This window comes from Cannabis sativa, chromosome X (assembly GCF_029168945.1).
Source record: "Cannabis sativa cultivar Pink pepper isolate KNU-18-1 chromosome X, ASM2916894v1, whole genome shotgun sequence".
Taxonomy (NCBI): domain Eukaryota; kingdom Viridiplantae; phylum Streptophyta; class Magnoliopsida; order Rosales; family Cannabaceae; genus Cannabis; species Cannabis sativa.
This window is the reverse complement of record NC_083610.1, coordinates 14,453,497-14,468,627: the sequence shown is the minus strand read 5'-3', so window position 1 is coordinate 14,468,627 and position 15,131 is coordinate 14,453,497. Positions and strand designations below refer to the sequence as shown.

The 15,131-nt window shown below is 26.7% G+C and overlaps 1 protein-coding gene and 1 long non-coding RNA gene across 2 annotated transcripts; one reads left to right on the top strand and one right to left on the bottom strand.

The window, feature by feature from the left end:
- Positions 1-910: 910 nt before the first annotated feature.
- Positions 911-13,293, bottom strand: LOC115717691 (calmodulin-like protein 11). The gene is made up of 4 exons (XM_030646689.2): positions 13,086-13,293; positions 12,825-12,982; positions 11,117-11,194; positions 911-1,157 (listed from the first exon to the last, which is right to left on the bottom strand). The coding sequence occupies exons 1-4, from the start codon at positions 13,153-13,155 to the stop codon at positions 1,023-1,025; spliced, it is 441 nt and encodes a 146-aa protein (XP_030502549.2). The 5' UTR covers positions 13,156-13,293; the 3' UTR covers positions 911-1,022.
- Positions 5,946-8,907, top strand: LOC133032464 (uncharacterized). Its single transcript, XR_009685092.1, has 2 exons — positions 5,946-6,265; positions 7,679-8,907. It is a non-coding gene; the product is annotated as an uncharacterized LOC133032464 (long non-coding RNA).
- Positions 13,294-15,131: the final 1,838 nt, after the last annotated feature.

The window sequence follows — 15,131 nt, the reverse complement described above, 5'->3', positions numbered from 1 at the left end:
TTCGGTGTTTAGTATTATACACTTGATTTTTATATTTTTTAACGCTTGTCTTTGGTTATTCTGATTTTTTTTAATGTATTTAGGGTAAGGGAAAATTTTCCAAGGCAAAGGTTCCCTCTCGTGATGTTATAGTAGTCTCCATTGGTAAAAGAGTTATTGAGGTATAATATTTTTTTTGTGATTTTATTTGGTTATTTTATTTTGTAGTTTTACTGTTGTTTTACAATTGTTTTAGTAATTTTTTATGTTATTGTTTTAGGATTGGAATTTGAAATACTTACGTTCTGACTGAAAAAATAATTATTTTCCATCTATTCAGCTGTTGCTCTGGTGGTTCGGTCCGTAGGTATTGAAGAGAGGCTTCGTAGTTTTGGAGTATACACAGTATAAAAGAAATAAAAAAGTTCTAGGGCAATATATATGTAAAAAATGCCCTGTGGCAATATTTTTGTAAAACTTTCCCAAAATTCTAATATTTTTGTAAATCCCCCCCAATAAGATAGATCCAAATTTTGACATGTAAATTTTCTAACTTATTAATTCTTCATGACTAATACTTTGAATCATATAATCACAAATGGTTTTCACTGTGATGATATCACTATAAATGTGAATACCTATATGTTCTGGATTTAATATAAGATTTATATATTAAGCACATAATCATGTAAATAAACATTATGTGAACCAAGTGATTGATAGTCAAAATATGATTTATGAACTTTATTGATTATAATAAGATTAAAATTAAAATTAAGTCTTTTTTAGTCTAAAAAGTTTAAGAGCATGAATTAATACATGTCAAAATTTTGAGAATAAAAATCTTAATTAACTATTTTTTTTATTATCGATAGCCAACACTTCAAAAAAAAAAAAAAAAAAAAATAGAATACCAACATCCAGTTTGAAAAATTAAAAATAGAAAGTTAGCTCTAAATTTTATTCCATTCAAAATGTTTATATAATAAAGCATGTGCAAAGGTGGGAAATTGTTTAAATTAGTTATTATTTGCAGTAATTTATCAGTTAAGCATCATAATTCTTGCAAATTCATCATAATTCACTTGACCATCGCCATCAATATCAGCCTCTCTTATCATTTGTTCAGCTTCTTCGTCTGTTAATCTTTCTCCCAAGTTTATCATTACTTGTCTTAACTGCACAATTTATCAATAATAGTGTTAAAATTGTTTGAGATTGAAATTGAAGTAAATTTAATTATTAACTTAATTTATAATTGTTAGAGTTACTTAATTAATTTTTAATAATAATAAAAAAAGAGATGACCAGTTATTTAAAAGAGTTGTACTTATATATATTAAAATAATAATAATAAAAGAGAGTAGCAATTTATTTTAAGTAAATGGCGGTAAAACCCTCAATACTTTCGTTTTAGTTTCATTAAACCCCCACAACCTAAATTTCTGCGGGTAAACTCTCAATACTCGGGTTCTGTTAGCAATTTAACACTTCCGTTAACTGCCAGGTTAGATTGTCCACGTGGCACAATTTTATTGGTCCACCTAAAAAATTATTTAAAAAAAATAAAAAAATTAAACAAAACTAATTTAAAATTAAAAAAAAATTATAAATAAAAAATTAAATCATTTTTTTTTCTTTCTTTTTTTTCCTTTCTTTCTTTTTCTTTTTCTTTCTTGTTTTTTCTTTTTTTTTTTTTTTCTTTCATCTGAAACAAATCCTCTCTCTCTCTACATCACTCTCTCTCGATTTCCTCTCTCTCGATCTCCTCTCTGTTTTTTTTTTCTGTTTTTTTCTTTTTCTTTAGTCTGAAACAAACCCTCTCTCTCTACATCACTCTCTCTCGATCTCCTCTCTCTTTCTCGTTTTCAATCTAGGGTTTTCAAAACCCCCGCGGCCACCACGCCTCCACCCTCACGAGCCTCGCCTGACACTAAGGAGGAGATCGACAGATCTCCGATCTCACGAGCCCCACACCTCACGAGCCTCGTGTTCAGTAAGCCCTCTCTCTCGCCCTTGCGATTTTCTTTCTCCGTTAGTTGCGATTTTATTTCTCTTTAATCTGAAGTCTCTTTGATGTGTTTAGATCTGGATGTCGATTTTTATTTGGATCTGAAAAGGAGGTTTCGGTGATGGTTTTGGTGAGTAGATGTGGTTTTGGTGGTGTGGGCAGTTCGGTTGTGGTGGGCAGATGTGGTGGTCTGGGTGGAGGAAGGGTGGTCTGGGCGGAGTAAGGGTGGTTGTGGTGTGGGCGGTGGTCTGGGCAGAGTGATAGAGCGAGACTGATGGCTGAGATTGAGAGAGGTGGGGATCGAGTGCTGAGAGAGAGGGGGATCGAGAAAGACTGTTTGCAAGAAAGAAAAGAAAAAAAAGAAAGAAAAAGAAAAAGAAAGAAAGGAAAAAAAAAATATATTTAATTTTTTATTTATAATTTTTTTTTAATTTTAAATTAGTTTTTGTTTTTATTTTTTTTTTTAAATAATTTTTTAGGTGGACCAATAAAATTGTGCCACGTGTATATTGTGTCCACGTGGACAATCAAACCTGGCAGTTAACAGCTAAATTTGGACGGAAATGTTAAATTGCTAACAGAACCCGAGTATTGGGGGTTTACCCGCAGAAATTTAGGTTGTGGGGGTTTAATGAAACTAAAACGAAAGTATTGAGGATTTTGCCGCCATTTACACATTTATTTTTAAAAAAGTTGGTACTTATATATATTTAAAAAATAATAATCATTGTTCAACAAATAATAATAATTATTATGACAAAACAAAGCCTAAATCTCTTGAGAAAACTTGGGAAGTGGATTCCAAAAGGAATTTTTTCCCATCTTAAATGAAAAATAGAATAATTAGATTTGCGCCAATAACAATCATACATTAAATTGATATAGGATCGATCTTGAGTTGAAATGGATTATAGGTAAAAACAAATTTTTGAGTCCTTATTGTATTTTTAAAAATTATTAAAAAAAATATATGTATATTTTTTAAAATATATTTTTTATTTGGGCCTTTAAAATGAGTGGGTCCTAAGCACGGGCCTAACCTACCTATGCCTAGAAACGACCCTGATTCGATACCACAATAAAATGATATAATAGATCCTTTTATTTTTTAATCGGCTTCTCACATTTTCTCAAGAATAACAAGTATTTTTACCTCTTTAATTTTTGGCACTACTAGATTGTGCCGCTTTACATATAGTTCTTGTTAAAATTTATCTCGAAATATAACAAATATATAATTATTCTTTTTTTACCGTTAATAGTATTTTACCCCCTGAATTTTGACCAACACAAAATTTTTTCCTTTTTTATTAGAAAAATTAAAATTTTCTTTTAATTTGTAAAAACTAATAAAAAAATCTTAAAAATTTGATAAAAATCTTAAAATTAATAAAAAAAATTAATTAAAGTAAAAAAAAAAATTAGTTTACTTAAACTGACCTAGATTATTCTTAAAAAATTATATTCAAGCTTTATATTGTAATATCTTAAAGTCTATATGAGAATTACTAACCCCTAATTAATTTGTTTAAGTATCAATATGAGACCATATTATTATATAATATGACATGTGTTATTATACTAGATAGAGTTACGTGGCAAGCCACGTAAATATTAGTTTTATTTTAAGTTCTTGTAGTTTTTGTTTAAGAATTTAGTGACTAATTGTAAATTATGTTAAAAACGATATGTTTTATAAAACTAATTGTTAAGAATGTCATAATTGTGTATATAAACCTATAATATACACATTGTTATTCAAATGTTTTATGTTATAAACGATTTTTTTGTATAGAGTTTAAATTTTATATTGATGATTGTTATTTAGGGTGGGTATCGGTGTAGTTATTTTTTTTAATTTTAAAAAGAGATTGTTTAATTTTTTTGGGTTTAATTATTGGGTTTAAATGTTTAAATAAAGATTGTTTAATTTTTTGGGTTTAAAAAAAAAAAAATCGTGTAAGCTTAAGTGTAACAATATTAATATTAATATTTTTTGGGTTTAATTATTGGGTTTAAACGTAAGATTGTTTAATTTTTTAGGTTTAATTATTTATATATTTTTGAATGTTAACGGTTATAAATGATTTTTTTTGTATAGAGTTTAAATTTTATATTGATGATTGTTATTTAGGGTGGGTAGATTGTTTAATTTTTTGGGTTTAATTATTGAGTTTAAACGTTTAAAAAAAGATTGTTTAATTTTTTGGGTTAAAAAAAAAATCGTGTACGCCTAATCTGTTAAGCTAATCGTGTAACAATATTAATATCAATATTTTTTGGGTTTAATTATTGGCTTTAAATGTTTAAAGATTGTTTAATTTTTTGGGTTTAAAAAAAAAATCGTGTAAGCCTGTTAAGCTAATCGTGTAACAATATTAATATTAAGGTTTAACTATTGGGTTTAAACGTTTAAAAAAAGATTGTTTAATTTTTTGGGTTTAATTATTTATATATTTTTGAAAGTTAACGGAAGGATCAAACCTATCGTTAAATTTAATAGAATATTCTTTTATTTTTAAAGTATATTCTGTTAAACTAAAAAATGCCGTTAGATAGGCACTTTTAATATATAAAGATGTGAATATTTGAATTTAAATCTCTATTTATGGTGTTTTTATAATTTGGCTTTGTTAAGGGTAAAATAATAATTTTATTACATTTTATGTTAATGCATTATGTTATTATATAGTGTATTCTTTCTATTGTATTGTTGGTAATTATTATTAAGTTAGTAGGGTAAAGTGTTTGGGGTCCCATTATTGGGTTACAAATGATATATGTGATAAGTGTATTTTTTTTTTGATGAAATATATGTGATAAGTGTTATGTATGAATAATTGCTACTAAATATGTAATTACTTTCTTATCCTTCAAATATAATTAAGGTATTTTGTATTGTTGCGGCTTTTCAGTCTTTTAGAGTAGATGATTTATTAAACATGATATAAATCCTTTTTATTATATTCATTAATGGTGCATTTGGAAAGTGAAAGTAATTTAGTGTAATTGAAAATAATTTTATTGGTGGCATTTGGTAACACTTTTTTAGTCAATTTTTTGTTTTTAAAATTAAAAAAGTGAAAATATTTTTTAAAAACATATTCTATAAAACTGTTTTCACTTTTAAATTTTTTAATTAGAAATCAAAATTTTAAAAGCAAAAAAAATTACTTTCAATATTTTTTTAATCAATTTTTTTTTCTTAATCAATATTTTAGATTTCGATTAGACCCGGACCCAAATCCTCTCCCCACGGCCATGGTGCTGAACCCGCCTTCTGACCCGAACCCGAATCCAACCCCGGACCTAGACCCGACTTAAAAAAAATCAAAAAATAAAAATAAAAATGAACTTTACAAAACACACTTTTGTTTTCTGTTTTTATAATTGAAAAACAAAAGTGGTTACAAAACGCAGTTTTGTTTTTCAAAAATAAAATTTTTAAAAACAAAAATTTTACTTTCATTTTGTGATTAAAAAATTAAAAAACAAAAGTGTTACCAAACGGCACCATAGTTTGTGAAAATTATATTAGATATTCATTTTATTTTATTTATTTTTATTTTTAAAAAAATATATCTACTTTTATAGATGATGTCCATATTATATCCCTTAGATTAATATAAATTATGTGCTAGATTTAAGTGGAGAATAATAATATATTGGGTAACTTACCCACAAAAGTGAGTATATTTTAATGAAATATAATATAAATGTGTTTTTGATTAATAGATACAAAAAAGAGATATTCCTCAATTAATCCCATATAGTTTTGTGTTTTTTCTAACCACGTAATTATACTATAATTGTATAATTAGTAAAAATTTAGAGGTTTCAATTACACTTTCTAATTCTCATACCCCTAAATGAATTAGGTATAATTACACTGTGTAATTACTAAAAAAAAAAAAATATTATTTTACGTGTAACTAACTATTTTACTAAATAAGATATTAAAAATTCATAATTAATTACTATCTTATATCCAAACACATTAAATTTTAAATAAGATGTACTACTATATTGTTTATTTATTTTAAATAGAATGTACTACTATATTATTTATTTACTACCCTCGTAATAATTACATTGTTACTTATCAACACAGCCTAAATAATATTCCTTGAATATATCATATATTTTCTCCACCTTTTGGTCCTCATCCTCATCTCCTCCATTTATTCTTTTCTTTCAAATAACAAACCTTCAAGTTTTGGGACATAATTTTTAAGGAGGAGCTTCTAATTTTATCTATAATTTCCTTGAGTGGAGGTGAGTATTTTGTTAAGCTTTTCATTTTGTATGTCTTTGATTTATGAGTTCATTTGTAAAATTTGATTATTTGATTAATATGCTTTATGATTAACTAAATTTACTTTTTTAAGTGTATAAGATTCTAGAACTCATCTCTTGCAATATTGTTTGCTAAAATTTTTGTCTTGGTTTGAACCCTAAATTTATGAAACAAGCTGAGTGGTATAACTCTTTAAACTAAATTGAGTTCATAAGATGAATTTTTGCTTGTGTAATTTGACTTGGGTTAGATTCTTTGAACTAAATTGTTAGTGTCATAATTACTAGTCTTTAAAAGCTTAAGTTTAGGTAAAACTCTAACAATAGTAGAAATTGATTAATTGAATTAATCTCTTTATTTAAATGATAATTTTATGTTGAAAACTTGATATTTCATCGTGTTAGGATGTTAGAATCTAATTTGGGTAGGGTGGTGTCAAATTGTTGAGTTTTGTGGCCTTAAAAATAAAATTTTTGAGCTTCGCTATCCCTAGAAATTGGTGAGTCGATGTTGACTCCTAATTATTAGTTTTCGTAGTTTTGTATTTTGGCCATAAATTTTTATAATTATAATGTCAAATTTGAATGTTTTTTACACCATTAGAAAATTTGTGAAAAGCTCTATCATTATATCCAAATTATAAGTTCTAATTATTTAAGAATATGTTATGTGATTGAGATTATCAAATAAATTATGCTCACATATAAACAACTAAGAGTAATAACTCTAACAAATGCTCATCCCTAATTATATCGCATATAGGCACCCAATGGTAACTATAAGTATAAGATTCACTTTTCTTACTGGGATTCCAAACTAAGTGGAAAAATTCTTAGTGATAGACGACCTCGTTAAAGTAGCGGTCATCGTAGTCATAATCCTATAAAGATTTTGGTTAATAAAAAATAAATAGCCTTTTAGTAATACATCATTTACAGAAATTAATAAATAATAAATGATAAAATAACTTCAAATATTTTTACGTGGTTTTGTAGTTAAAATCTACATACTCTATAAGTACTTATTATTAGCGATATTTTTAGAGTACATAATACAATATCTGATTTTGAATAATCATTCAATCTCCAAAATGCTCTTTCTTTTTCTCCACGAATTTGCCCCTATTTATAAGAATATAGGTTAGCAGTTATTCTTTTTAGGATTGATTCAAATATGACTGCTCATGAAACGTGGACAATCCCCACGTTTCATTTAACTCACATGTGGAATATAGGTTGGCAATTATCCTTTTCTATTCTTAGTAATTCTCATAATTTGACAAAATCAGATCTTATTCACATTGACCCATTCTTTGAGTTTGAGTCTGAATCATCCACTAATTCTACAGTTCCTTTTCCTCTTCATTACTCTCGCATGCGTCCTTTTGATAGGTTTCAAAAATCTAGTTAGGTTGGAGGACAATCACATATTATCAAATGGCTTGGGAAAGCCAAAGTTAGCAAATTCAGGAAGCTGGTTTACACAGTTGCAGCCTTGTCTACAACATTTGGTTGCTGAGAAACAAGCTATTCTGGAAAAAAGAAGAGCATAACCATGTCACCATGATCAAATAGCTAAAATCGGATTTGAAGCTCATAATTGAGATGTTTTGGCCTAAAAAAGTTTCGGATGAAGACAGTAGGTGGTTTCAAACACTGTAAATAAAATGTAACTAAAAGATATAGCTGTAAAAATGTAAAGTTGATTATTTTAGGCCCTTATTGGGTGCTATTTGGGTGTATGCAAACTGTTTTTTGTGCTAATACAATTTTTGATTCATAAAAAAAAAATTAGATACTAGCACTTTGCAACTTGAAATTGCTTCTCCATTAGATACTGGTACTTCACAACTTGAAAACGCTCCCCCCTCCTCCTGTAATTATTCCAGATCATCTTAAGATTGTGGATCCTCCTCGTCGCTATCCTTAATACATTCGTAAGCTCTACTGACCAACCAAATTTTACATACTCTTCTTATTCTGCTTCTTTTACTTTGTTTTTGGTATCTATTCATTGTCTTTTCTGAGCCTTTGTCCTATAGAGAGGCAGTTATTAACCCTCTTTGGCAGCGTGCTATGAATAAGGAACTCTATGCTTTGCAAAAGACTCATACTTGGGATTTGGTACTTTTGTCTCCTAGTAAACATGCTATTGGTTCTCGCTGGGTGTATAAAATCAAGACCAAGTTTGATGGGTCTATTGAACAGTACAAGGCTCGATTAGTGGCTAATGATTTTTCACAACAGTATGATATAGACTTTGAGAAAACTTTTTCTCCTGTTGCAAAAATGACTATTATTCGCACTCTTATAGCAATGGATCAATAGACTATATCTCAAATAGATGTTAAGAATGTCTTTCTGAATGGTGACTTACATGAAGAGGTCTACATGGTTCCTCCTCTTGGTGTGCCTCATAAGTAAGGAGAGGTTTGCAAGCTAAAAAGAGCCTTGTATGGTCTTAATTAGGCCCCCCGAGCATGATTTCAAAAAATTTCTACTGTTATTTTTGTTTCTTGGTTTTGCTTAGAGAGACTTTTCTAGTTTTTGTAAAAAAAATTACAGTATCCCGAACATTGTAAACATTTTGGTTTAAAGTTTATGAAACAAGTTTATTTTTAGTTATTTAGTCTTTTATATTTTAAATACAATTGGCTTATTAGACTCTTGTTATCAGGATTAGCACAACAACAGTATGACACTGTGGTGTGCCTAAGTTTAAGGCATTACAATTATATTCACAAACACATATCTTAAAAAATCAACAAAAAGAATTATTAAAAAACTAATAGATTTTTTAAACAAACTATGATTTCATCACAAGAAAATATAAAGATTCAAGTTTAATTATATTTACAGTATCTTAAAAATATTATAAAAAAATAAAATTATTTAAAAAAAATTAAAAAAAAAAACAACTCATTATATATGTTTACTTAAACAAACTTAATTTTTTTTAAGATAAAACATATTCAAGCTTTTTCCCATGAAATTTAATTTTAGTATAGCTTTTTTTTTTTCCTTGTCTAAATGAATTTTAAATAAAAAATAATTTATTAAATTTTCTTAATCAATTTTGAAATTTTGGTATTTTTTTTATTCTTTTAGTCATTCAAAACTTTTTTTTCTTATCTTTTAATATTTGAATTAATTTTAACGAATCTTGAATTTTTTTTAGGAGTATGACTAGGTAGTGGTGAAATTTCTGTTCGAGAAATAAAAATACGAATTTATAAGGGAAACTTACAAAAATACTGGAATTTGGGTTAACTTTTACAAAAATACTGTCACACGGAAAAGTTTTCAAAAATACTGAGTAAAACACAAAGCAGAACAACTCAAAACAACAGTAGAATAACTAAAAAACACTAGTAGAGCACCAGTGAAAACTTAACACAGTATACTGCAATATGAAACTTATAAAAAAACACAGTAAAAAAGTAAAAAATACCGTCTGACAGTATTTTTGTAAAAAAATAACAAAATAGTTAGTATACCATGTAAATTTTCCAATTTATAATGACACATATCTAACATTTAAATAGAAAAATGAAACAAAACTTAATAAATACTAATTTTTCATATAAATGTAAAAATTCAGAGACATTTTTAATAAATTGTAATTTTAAGAGGCAATAGTATGGTAATATAAGGAACAAAAATACTTATTAGTTTTTTTTTTATGAAATATTAATTAGTTTTCTTGAATACCTAGTTAAATACGTAAATATATATATATATATTGTTAGTATAATAATTTGTGTGTTGATGGCATTAATCAGGGGCGCATAAATCGATCTAATCTAATTACATTTGATCGTCAAATATTGAATATCCAAATGTAATTATGTCGGATATGATTTTTGAATATCCAATTAGATCAGATCGGATATTGGATGGGATGTCCGAATCCAATACATCCAATATCCAATCGAACTCATTAGTATTTTTATTTAGGCTAATTAGGATTTTTACCCCCTGAACTTTGACATGTACCAAATCATGCCCCTTGAACTTTTAAGGTCATTGAAAATGCCCCCTGAACTATTGAGATTGTTGGATTTAAGGACTTTTTTCTAATTTTAGTAAAAAAGTCTAACATGGATGAAAGTTCAGGGGGAATAATTTAGTGCATGTCAAAGTTCGAAGGGCATGATTTGGTAGATATCAAAGTCTTGGGAACATAGTTTAGTACATAAACAATCATTGAAATAGTAAAATTGAATAAAATTAGACAAAAGTCCTTAAATCCAACAATCTCAATAGTTCAGGGGCATTTTCAATGGCCTTAAAAGTTCAGGGGGCATGATTTGGTACATGTCAAAGTTCAGGGGGCAAAAATCCTAATTAGCCTTTCATTTAATTTGGATGAGTAATTAAATTTTATATTGTTATACTTAAAATATCAGAATATATGAAAATTAAGATTAAATTTTTACTTTGTTTTGGATTGGATTGATCCAATCAAATCCAATAAATATTAGATTTAAAAAATTAGATGGATTCAATCCGAGCTAACAAATACTTAGTCTAAAAATGTAATAAATATACATGAAATAGATACAATCAATAAAATTGATCTAATCTAATCGATCGATCAAATGATTGAAATTAATTTGATGAGATTGAATAACAAAATTGAATATCTAATATATAATTAAATAATCGAGTATGGATAAATTTAAAAAGATTCGACAAAAAACACCCCTAAGTATTTATTCTCGTTTTTTCTTTTGTTCTTTTTCCTAATAATAGTAATTATTCTTGTATTATAATCTATCACATATCAAAAAATAAATAAAGGAAAAACTCATTCATACATAAAGATACCTCGTTGGCAGAAATATATCCATCTTGATTCCTGTCAAATACTTTGAAGGCCTCTTTAAGCTCGTCCGCAAAATTTTCCTGTGATATATAATCAAATCATATTATTATATTTTGCTTTAGGTAATTTTATTGTAGGATCCTTAGTTTGTACCTCATGGTATGAGATAATTGTTTTGGCCAATAAAATTAAAGTCAAAAAGAGATTACATAGTATGGTAGTGTGTACATACACATGTGATTTTTTTTTTTGATTAAAAAAAAATTTTCAAAAAAAAAAAAAGCTAGAAAGAGGGTTGCTATATATATATGGTGTACGTATGTATATAATGGATTTTTTTTTTGTTATTTTAATGAGCTTTGTTATTTTAAGTTTTTTTTTTTATTTGAAAAAGAAATAAATATGTTAAAAAATACATAAAAATGATATATATTAGAATATAATGCGTCATACAAATTATATTATGTTCATAAGAATGTGTTAGCAGAACAATTTATGGCATTTGACTTAACTAAAATTTGTGTATGAATCCGAGTTTTATAGATAGTAGAGTAGACAAACTTGTACAAAAAAAAAAAGTTGTCTAACATAGATAAAATTGTTCTTAAAAATGTAAAAGAGTTGTGAGTTTCTATTTTGAAAGAGAATCTCATTTTGGATTTAATTGACTCGGTTTGATTAATAGAAATTATTATTTTTCTTGATAAAAAAATATATAAAAAAAATTAATTTAAAATATAATTATAGTAGAACTATGTGTTTAAACCAATTAGTGGCAAAAAGACTTAAGTGTTCAATTTTGTTATAGTTAGCTACTAGTATAAAAAAATTAATAGTAAAATTCGTATGTAAAATTATATTTTAAAAATAAATACCTATATAAATAATACAAATTAACTTTAAAAAAGTAATAATAATTTAAATTAAAAATTTATAAATTTTTTTAACTATTAATATTATGTTATTTTTTAAAATAAATATATAATTATATATTATTATAATATGTATAAAGTATTAATTGTATATAAAAGTCTTATCGTAAGAGTATACACCTTAAATTTTAATGACCACATGATCTAAAATCAATAGTCGAAAAAGCTTTTCTACATGTAGAGAATTTATGCTTAGTCCTACTATAATCTTATCCTATAATTAGGTTAATGCACGTATATATATAATTAGTTTTATTTTTATGTTATTCAATAAATAATATTATTTTTTATTAAAAAATATTTAATTTAAGTGCTATTTATAAAAAAAAATATATAATAATATTTAAAATTATTGTTAATTATAATTTTAGTTAATACTTTTCTTTTTAGAAATATCATATATTTTATTGAAAGATTGGTTTTTTTTGTAAACGTTAAAAAAATATTTATTTACCTAAAAGATAAAAGAAATATAAAGAAATATGTATTGTGAGTTTAAATTTAAATTGTAATATATATATTTTAAAAAGCAACAATTTCTGTTATATAAACTTTATATAAACAGATTTAATATAACATATATATAAAATATGTTAAAATATATAAAAACATGTATTAGTTTTTTAAAAGATTTTTTTTGGTTGAGTGGGGGCAGCTGCACCCTCTACCCCCGAGGGTATAGGTCCGCCACTGTTGCACTAATTTGAGTAGAAATATGAATTAATTATTAAATTCTAAGGGTAAAAAAACTGAAATTACATTATAATTATATACGTACCTTTGTCTTTCTTGTCATAATACTCAAAAACTCATCAAGATCAATAGTACCATTCTCATCACAGTTCACCTCATTCATCATGTCCCGAATTTCATCTTTTGTGGGTTGTTCATCTAATGAATCTATAATCCCAACCAGCTCTTCCATTGTTACTAATCCTAAATATATATTTATATATCCAACACCAATATTTAACATTTACAAAATAAAATATATAGAAATAATACACTTAATGCAAAAAAAAAAAAAAAAATCACGCACCATCTGAATCCTTGTCGAGCAAAGAAAATGCTTCCCGAAACCCTGCGATTTGGTTATCTGTCAATGCCATGTCAAGTATAAATTGTAATTACAATTTTCCCAGGAACCAAACAGAAATAAAGATACACAAAACCAGTTTCGAAGAGATATATGAAGTTAATAATTGAAGTACTGATTAATTTTGAGAATATATGTGAGAGGCTATTATATATTCAGAAAAACGTTTTTTTATTGAATTATATATTTACATATATATGAGAATAGTCAAACACGCTTGTAAAGAATTTGGAGTCTTGTGACCTTTTCTAAAGCAAGAAAGAAAGTTTTCAATGACTTTTTGTATTATTCTATTTATGAAAATGTCAACATGGCCCTGACTTTTGGTTCTCTTTTTTTGTGTGTCTAAATATATGAATATAATGTTTTCATCAAAGTCACGTAAATTATAATCTCAACATACTTTTCACTTTTTTGGTCACATTAGTGATGGGAACGTAAATTATACATATTTTGTAATATGAACACATGTACAAACACGTACCTGTAGTTTTAAGTAGAGATATATATAATGTATATAGCTAGCCTATAGGCTCCATATTCTATAAATGTTTTTATTTTATTTTATTTTTTAATGCGTGACTTCAACAGAAAGAAAGGTGTATATTACTTGTTAATTACATAGAAAAAGTCCAACTGAAATGAAAGATGATTGTTGTGACTTTTTTATTCTTTTTTTGAAAGGGAGTTGTTGTTGTGACTATATTGAGGAAGAGCCCTCCTTGAAAAATTACATTAACGTAATGCATGATCAAGAATCGGAAAGCAATGGAACTACTGTTAGATAAATTAACAATTAACCCAAGATCTATTTGTATATAACATAGAACACAATAATAGTATATGATAATTGAGTATGTGTACCTGATTGATCCATAGCAATTATCTCTGATTGATCCACAACAGTTACTCCAATTCGATAGTGCAATACTATCAACTAAGTCTTCCTCCCTAGATCTCTAAATCAGAAGCAGTTTATTTTCTCTGATTATCAAAAGGTATACAATTGTGATGAGACAATATGTATTTATAGAGTTAGGGAGGGGACTTAGCTACAAAACCCTAGTTGGCCGGGCTCGCTCATCAAAGGCTTCATCAACTAGAAAAGCCCACACTTCGCTTCACCTAGACTTTACTCACGGTATGCTAAGCCCATTAACAATTGATCACCAACAACATGGGCTAACACAGCAAAGAACTATCCAATCAACCCAAGTTTTAATAAAACCAATAAAACTTAATGTAAGCCCAAATAAAAAGTCTAACATTCTCCCACTTGGGCTACATTGATTTTAATACATATATATTATATATCAAAATAATTTTGTTTGAAAACGACTCATGGGTTGAACAACAGGAAAACATTTGTGGCCACTTTAAAAAATGATAGTTCTCTGATAGCATCTCAACATACCGGTCCAATTTAACCTTTGATAATGAACTATGACAGTCATATTGTTTTTAGCTCAACAAAAGACATTCATAATCACAAATACCAAAGTATTAAATCGACATGGTCAATAAGTCTAGCAGTGTGGTAAGGAATTATGTTCAACATGTGATCAATTTAAAATAACATAATATCCTTATCGATTCCTCAATTTCACTGATACCGTGATGCTTAATAAATAAGCCAGTGAAATTAAACATACACCACTTAAAATAAGTAAGTGTCACTAAATATGCTTAAAGAATTAAGCCAATAACATATCATTGTCTTTTAGTAAATATACTTAAAATACAATGATCACAACAAGATATGAACTACATGCTTTCAATTCAATTATTCTCGAGAATATAACAAAGCCTAACTGAAAGCATAAACATCCAATAATAAAAATTATTGGCCCACAAAGTAGTTCATAACATCAACAAGTAAATTACATATAAATGTAATCTCAAAAGATAAAGCAAGAAACTCCCACTAACCCAAAGGAACAAAAGATTATAAAATGCCTATATCAAAAACATGTTTATCAAACAATATGG